The 6911-nt window shown below is 40.9% G+C and overlaps 1 protein-coding gene across 1 annotated transcript; it reads right to left on the bottom strand.

The window, feature by feature from the left end:
- Positions 1-121: 121 nt before the first annotated feature.
- On the bottom strand, positions 122-6750 carry MNS1 (meiosis-specific nuclear structural 1; the record flags this gene model as incomplete). Its single annotated transcript, XM_009082321.1, has 8 exons — positions 122-214; positions 1813-1938; positions 2821-3078; positions 3798-3905; positions 3983-4199; positions 4922-5151; positions 5948-6050; positions 6583-6750. Coding segments are annotated over 8 exons (1303 nt in total), but the record flags the coding sequence as incomplete, so codon positions are not given.
- Between the last annotated feature and the right edge of the window lie 161 nt (positions 6751-6911).

Here is a 6911-nt window from a genome sequence, read left to right as displayed (position 1 = left end):
TCTTAAAATGGAGACTTTAATCTGTTAAAAAGGAGCTCCTCATTGTTAACAGCAAGTGGAAGTTTTCATTGGGAATCACCTGACACCTAGTGGCAAAGCAGGGCCCGAGCTGGGGGAAGGTTCAGCTCTCCTCGAATGCGTTACCTCTTGTCTGCTGGTAAGCCAACCTAAACTCTTCTCCAAGCATCTTCATATCAGATTCTTCGAGTATTCCCTGCAGTAATGGGGAAGAAACACACATCAGAAGGTAAAACAAAGTAGAGAGATATTATGGTTCTCTGAAATTTTCCATGGAAGTGAATGGGTTGTATCCATAATACCAGTGTAACCCTTAAAACACACAGGCCTGAACACCATCACAAAACCTGAATGGAGGAGTTACACACTGGTGTAGCTGGTGCTAACCTCGAGCCTCCCCTTTTGTCCTGCATGCACAAGCACTACCAAAAGACAACATCTAGCTGTGTTCTCTTTCTCACAGAAGTGATTACAGTCAGCACAGCAGAGGTGCAGGTTTAGTCAAATCAAACTGCAGTGAAAAGAGTCCCTGGCTGGGCTGGGGCTCTGTTCTCCACCTTAGCTGTGCTGAAATTAGCTCCTACAAAGAAATAACTTGGCAAATCAACTGATCCTGGACAACTTAATCAAAAACTATGTTTTTGGGAAGGGAAGCAGGAGAACCCAGAAATCTAAACTTCTAAATTAATTTTACAGCTAAATTTGTGTGTGACCCACAGAACATACCATTAGTATTTATGAAAAAAAATAAATTACAAACTGCATTTACAATGGAAAGTTTTGAATTTGGTAGCACTTTGCTATTTAACCATTTTGAGTGAAGTAATGTGATGTATGAGCCCCAGATTCAGAAAGAACAGAACAAAGAAGAACATCATATCTGGAACATGTGCGAGCCTTGGACACTGTAATCTCCAAGGCTTCCTACAACAGCAAATTCAAACCAGAAAACTCTATCAAAGTGTTGCCAATTGGAGTTATCCTTTAATTAAATCTGTGTTAGAAAACAACTCACTCAAAATGTTACAAATTCCTACATCAATTATCATACTAATATTTGAATAAAAATTATACTCTGCTCTATTTGTTTTCCAGCATTGCAGAATTTCTTTAACTGGTTGGATAATTCCCTCCCTGCTCTAAATGCATTTTTACATCCCTAAGGCAGGTGTATGTCAGGTTCATTGTGTACCCTCAGATATTTCTGATTATGAAGTCTAATGTGAAATAAATGGTAGTTTATTCCTATTGCAATAACTGCTCTCATCTTTTTAACTTTTAAAAACATGAGGATGAACAGGGTGAGCTCTGAAATACTCCTGTAAGCACTGCAGGTGTTGCACTGCTGCAGAGGAGAGGCCTTGGATCCATGGGAACGGAATACTTAGCAGACAAGCCAATGCTCTAAGAGATTGCTCCCAAAACCCCAAGTGAGAAGTTAGGTGGAAACAAGGTTTAAGATGTGGTGGATCCCTTCCCAGCTAGAACAGCCCTGCTGTAGAACTTAGGTTCCATATCCCAAACACTGGATGTGCAAGGTACTGTGGAAGCTTTCAGCAAGTTCTGCACAAGGCATCAATACTGCAGGAGAGCCCAAAGCCCCTCACACAGAGTGTGTCTGTAATCAGCTTCCCAGCTCAAAAAGGAAAAGGAAAAAGTGCAGGAGAGCTGACACAATAAGGACACCACTGACTCCAGGAATTCACACAGTTCTGCAGCTTCACTTTGAACTATCCAAGAGCGCACAGATTCACAGGTCAGGCATTTAAAGCATTCAGAGCAGAGGTGACTCACTGGAGGCAGGTAGCCCAGCAGTTTCCACGCATGCTCTTTCAAGAGTTTCTGCCTCTCCTCTTCAACGATTGCACGAAAGCTTTCTTGTCTCCTCTTCTCTAACTCTCTTTCTTCAAGTTCACGCTCCTACAATAAAACAGTTTTTCAGTTCTCTGAACATTTGTTTCCACCACTATCCCCCACAGTATAAAAAGATAATTTTTTAATGGAGTAAATTTTGAACTTCCATTTAACAACTCCTGGTCACAGGAAATTCTTTTTGAAAAGGATGGAAAAGTGTATGTAACAACCCCACAAAGCACTGTTTAAACAACACATGTTGAGCAACTGGAAAAAAGTCAGACAAAAGACTGCATGGCAAGACATGGGGTTAGTCTGCTATCCAAGTGCTTGGTCTTGTACTAAACCCTTTAGAAGGCAGGTAAATGTTCAGTTCTATTTCCTTTTTAGCTCTCAGACAGGTGAGTCTGTTCCTGCTCTAATCCAGGAAAAGAAGCAATAGGAATGAATTCTCATGCTGATGACTGGGAAACTGCAATTCACATTACACATGTGATTTATACCCTATAAACAGGTCTTAAAACTACAGTACAGGATTCCATGACTTGCTTTCAGCTTACACCTTTTCCTCCTCAGATCATAGTTCAAGAGACTTAATCTAAAAGCACAGCTGGGACTTCCCCTCCACACACATCACTGTCAGTGCAGCTGACCAGGGCCACAGATGTGGACAGCACTTGTGTTGCTGATCTCATGGCTCTTAAAGAGAAATCTGCAGAGCACATTGAGTACTCAGGGGTCCAGGGATGTCACTTACCCCAACCTCTTGAGCTACAAAAAACCCACTTCTTTCTTGTCAGCAAACCAAAGCTGCTTCCCCCTGCCCGTGTCTCTGCAGTTCCCCCATCACCTTCCCCTAGTGACATTAGCGCTGTCTCTTGGGATGGCAGAAGTATTCCCATACTGGAATGCTGTGGCTCACACCACAGGCACGTGTGAAACTCTTACCTTCTCCTCAATACGCTGCTGGCGACGATATTCAAGGAGTTTCTCCACAGCTCTTCTGTATTCAAGCTGTTTCATTCTCTGTTTCTCATCATTCATCTGCTCGATGCGATCGTCCTCTGCAAACTTGGCCAGCACCTGCTGCTTGAAGGCTTTTTCCTCTTCTCTCATGGCTTGTTGTGCTGCTGCCTTCAGAGCAAATTGCTCTTCAAATGTTTGCCTTAAGTCCAGGCGTTGCCTTATTCTCTTTTCAATCTCTGCCTATAAAGGGAATGCAGCGAAAAACTGAACACGCTTTGAAAAATCCTCAGCAGCAGCAGCAAATCTACTCGATTTATCTTGGAATAAATTTACTGTAGCAGTTAACTTCCAGCAAATCTCTCAAGATTCTCAAAAGTAAGTCCAAAATAAAAGATCTTTTCCCCACTAGGATGAAGTGAATCAACAAGACATTCATCCTGAACAACTCTCAGAAACAGCAGTGTTCAGTATCTCAACCTGTGTTACATTTTGTCTCACACAGAGTGTGGCCAGACCCATGAGAAAAGCAGTTACTTAACCTACTTAGCTTAAATCTGAACTTGGAAGTTTCTGGCATTCTCCTTCACGAGATAAATACATGTATAAGGGAAGCCATAAGGGTATTCAAAACCTTTGCTTGTCTTCCTGCTTGAAATTAAATACGTTAGGAATGGCAAAGGAAACTCAGAGGAGTTTTTCCCTCCAAAACCTAAGCTAATCTACAAACTGCTTGTCTGACTAAGAACGTTTAGGAAATAATATTGGGAATTGACATCTTGTGCTAGAATTGAAGTCTATTCAAATTCATTTAAGACTCTGAAAACTAGAATTAAGGAATCAGAATTCAGCCACTTGCTCTGAGACAGCTCACAATCCAAAATGGGCTCAAGGAGTCCCTCAAAAACATCTCCAAGTCACAAATAACACAAAACCCCCTTCATCTCCCTGCCAGTACTCACCATCTCTTTCTTCCTTTCCAGCTCCTCTTGTTTTTCCAGATACAGCTCTTGGCAGATTTGTTTCAGTTCTTCTCGCTTCCGCTGTTCCCTTTCCAGATTCTGGGCAATCTGTCACAAGAAGGAAAGGTTTCTAAAAGAAACACAAGTAATACAACAATTTTTTCTATAATTTCAAGTTTTCATACCATGTTTTGAAGCCTCTGTTTTTGTTCCTCAGTGTCTCGAACTTTAGCCATCCAATCATTTTCTCTTTGTTGCTTCATGTTGGCAAACTCCATAATTTTCCTGTTCTCTTCTTCCATCTCTTCCTCTTTCATTTTCCTCCAGATAGCTTGTTCTTTTTGAAATTCTTCAATATATGCCTGAATTTCTCTCATTTTATCTAATTTTTGTTGCCTTTCTCTGTAGAAGATGGGAAAAAATGTTTGAGTAGTTATTTAACACTATGCAGAGCAACATGACAGTGAGCAGATGCTCACCATTACCAATACATTCCAGAGACTAAGATTTTAAGGACTCTCCTTAACCATTCAGCTAGAAACCAGATACATAAATTGAAAAAACTGATTAATCAATTGCCCCAAGAAGAGAATCTCATGTCTAACACTTTTCTGGAGGACAGACTGTACACACAGGTACTCACCACTACTACATTTTACACACACTCCGTCAAACTGCAAGAAGAGATGACAGTCCAATAGCAGCACAACTCCTAAACCTTTTACACTAAACTGTCCCTCACACACTACCACCCTGTCCTCAGAAACCTCCTTCCCAATCCATAACAGAGGCAAACAACACATCTTTGGCAAGATAGGGACACATGGTGAGGCAGAAATCTCTGCCAGGCTGTCACATCCAGCATGATGGGCCCAATGGAAGCACTCCTTGAAATAAGCTAGATTTCAGATTTGGGGATCATGGACATGAGATTGACTAGAACATTCTGATGTTTCAACAGGAAAACCCACACAGGTCAGTCTCTTGTTAGTAAAATGTGGCCAAGGAAAACTAAAATGGGCCTTAGTTTGTGGACTAAATGTATACAAATTAGCTTTCTGTACAGAATGATATGAGCTGTTTTGTTTCAAATTAATAAATAATAAAAATTTGAAGTAACTAACATTTTGTCTTCCTCATAGATATTTCTTACAATTTCATCAATCATGAGTTTATCTTTTAGAAACTCTTCATAAGCTTCCTGCTTCTTCCTCTCCTGTTCCTCGAGCTGTTTATCCAGCTCTTGCTGGTACATTATCTTCTCCTCATTTCGCCTCAGTTCTGCTGAAGCTTCTTCTTTCATGAACCTTTCGTACTCTTCCTTCATCTCTTGGGCTATTTCCTCCTTCCGTTTCTAGGGGCAAAAAGCAATGCATGATAACTTTTTACTCCCACTACTACAACTTGTAATCAGAAAACATGCAGTACAAAAAAAAAGGAATTAAGCTGCAGTACCAAAAGGAAGGTTTTCCACCTCAAGCTATAAATAGAGAGCCTTAACATGCTTAATAGATAAATGCAGTCAGTAGAGAGCCCTCAAGATCTAACCAACCTGAGAAGCACTAACAGTACTTAAGGGACAAAGTGTTGGGCAGGAGTGGAACTCACTCACATCAGCAAAATGACTGCAGTGAGGTTGGAATGCAGAGAACAGCTTGATCAGTATGTTGCCTTCTCAGCAACCTGCCTACCCTAAACTCTGTATAGAACAACATAACCAGAATACCATTTCATTCAGAAATAAAAGTTCACAATTCTTTCTGAAGTTATTCAGGTGTCTTTTCAACTTGAGCATGTTTTCAACAACCTGCCACTGAGCTGAGGATTCACCACAGTCAGCACTTACTGGACAAAAGCTGTCATAGTTTTAACTTGGATAAATAGTACAAAACCATTAAAATAAGAGCTATAACCAATCATACAGCTTAGTTCACTACTCCTTCAATTGCAATGGCAAAGTAAACCTTTTTCTTATAGCTAGTTATTGCTGGTTAATTAATCCTTCATAACACAAAATGTATTTTCAATAGCACTGAATTCCTACAGAATATTTTATACAAACAGGTCAGCTTCCAAGGAAAAACTTTCAGCACAATCCATACAAAGAGTTACAGGACTTGGGTGCTGGGATTCACTGTGAAGCTAATTACCATTTTCTCAAGGTGCAGAGCATTTTTTTCAGCAATCTGTTCATCTCGTTCCTTATTCATATAAGCAGATTGTATCTTTCTTTCTAACTCTCGAAGTTCAGGACTGGAGAGGGGGAAAAAAGGAAATGTATCCTATTAGAAGAAGCTATTAGAAGAAGGAAAAATATTACCTAGGGGAAAAAATTTAATTCCTATCAGTATTAAAACACAATTTTAAAAAACCAAACTTCAGGGAAAATCCCAATTTTAGATGTAAAATATCACTCTAGTAAAAGGGCAGATAAAGAAAAAAATCAATTTAAAAAAAAGAGTTACCTATATTTGTACATGTGCTGTCACCAGCTCTGCACATTTCACATCTATGTAAGTACAGGTGACATATATGTACACATCAACATGTGTGTTCACAGATATGCCTAAGTGTACACATACATGAGCATATATTCAGAATGAAAGTTTTGTGGAACAGAGTATTATCCTCTTAACAAAATTTGCTTAAAATTATCTTTTTATCATCCCTTGACCTTCAAATAACTTTTCCTTCCAGACCTGACTGATTTCCACTTCTGCGACAACTTTCTCAACTCATCATAACGGCTGCTTTGATACAGTTGGGAGATTTTTCGAGACGTTACCTGTTCGCTCTGACTTGTTGCCTGATCTTTTTGTCCTTCAGCCTCTCCCGGTTGCGCCGGGCCTGCTCTGCCTCGAGTCTCTCCTCCTCCTCCAGCTGCAGCGCTCTGTGCCTGCGGCTCTCCTCTGCCTGCCGGACACACAATTCCCAACACGTCTCCTCGCAGCGCCTTTGGGGCAAGGCGAAGCGCAAGACTATGCACTCAGCAAACGCGTTTTAAAGGAGAAAACCTTTGGCAGGTCAAGGTGGAGCCGGGCAGAGCTCCGCGGTGCGAGCGCGGCCGGACACGGCGCTGCCCTGTGCTCGGCGGCTCTTACCATGCGCTGAGTC

Source organism: Acanthisitta chloris, unplaced genomic scaffold (genome assembly GCF_000695815.1).
Source record: "Acanthisitta chloris isolate BGI_N310 unplaced genomic scaffold, ASM69581v1 scaffold46439, whole genome shotgun sequence".
In the NCBI taxonomy this organism is placed as follows: Eukaryota; Metazoa; Chordata; class Aves; order Passeriformes; family Acanthisittidae; genus Acanthisitta; species Acanthisitta chloris.
The sequence above is the reverse complement of the archived record's forward strand: the minus strand, read 5'-3'. Positions and strand labels throughout refer to the sequence as shown.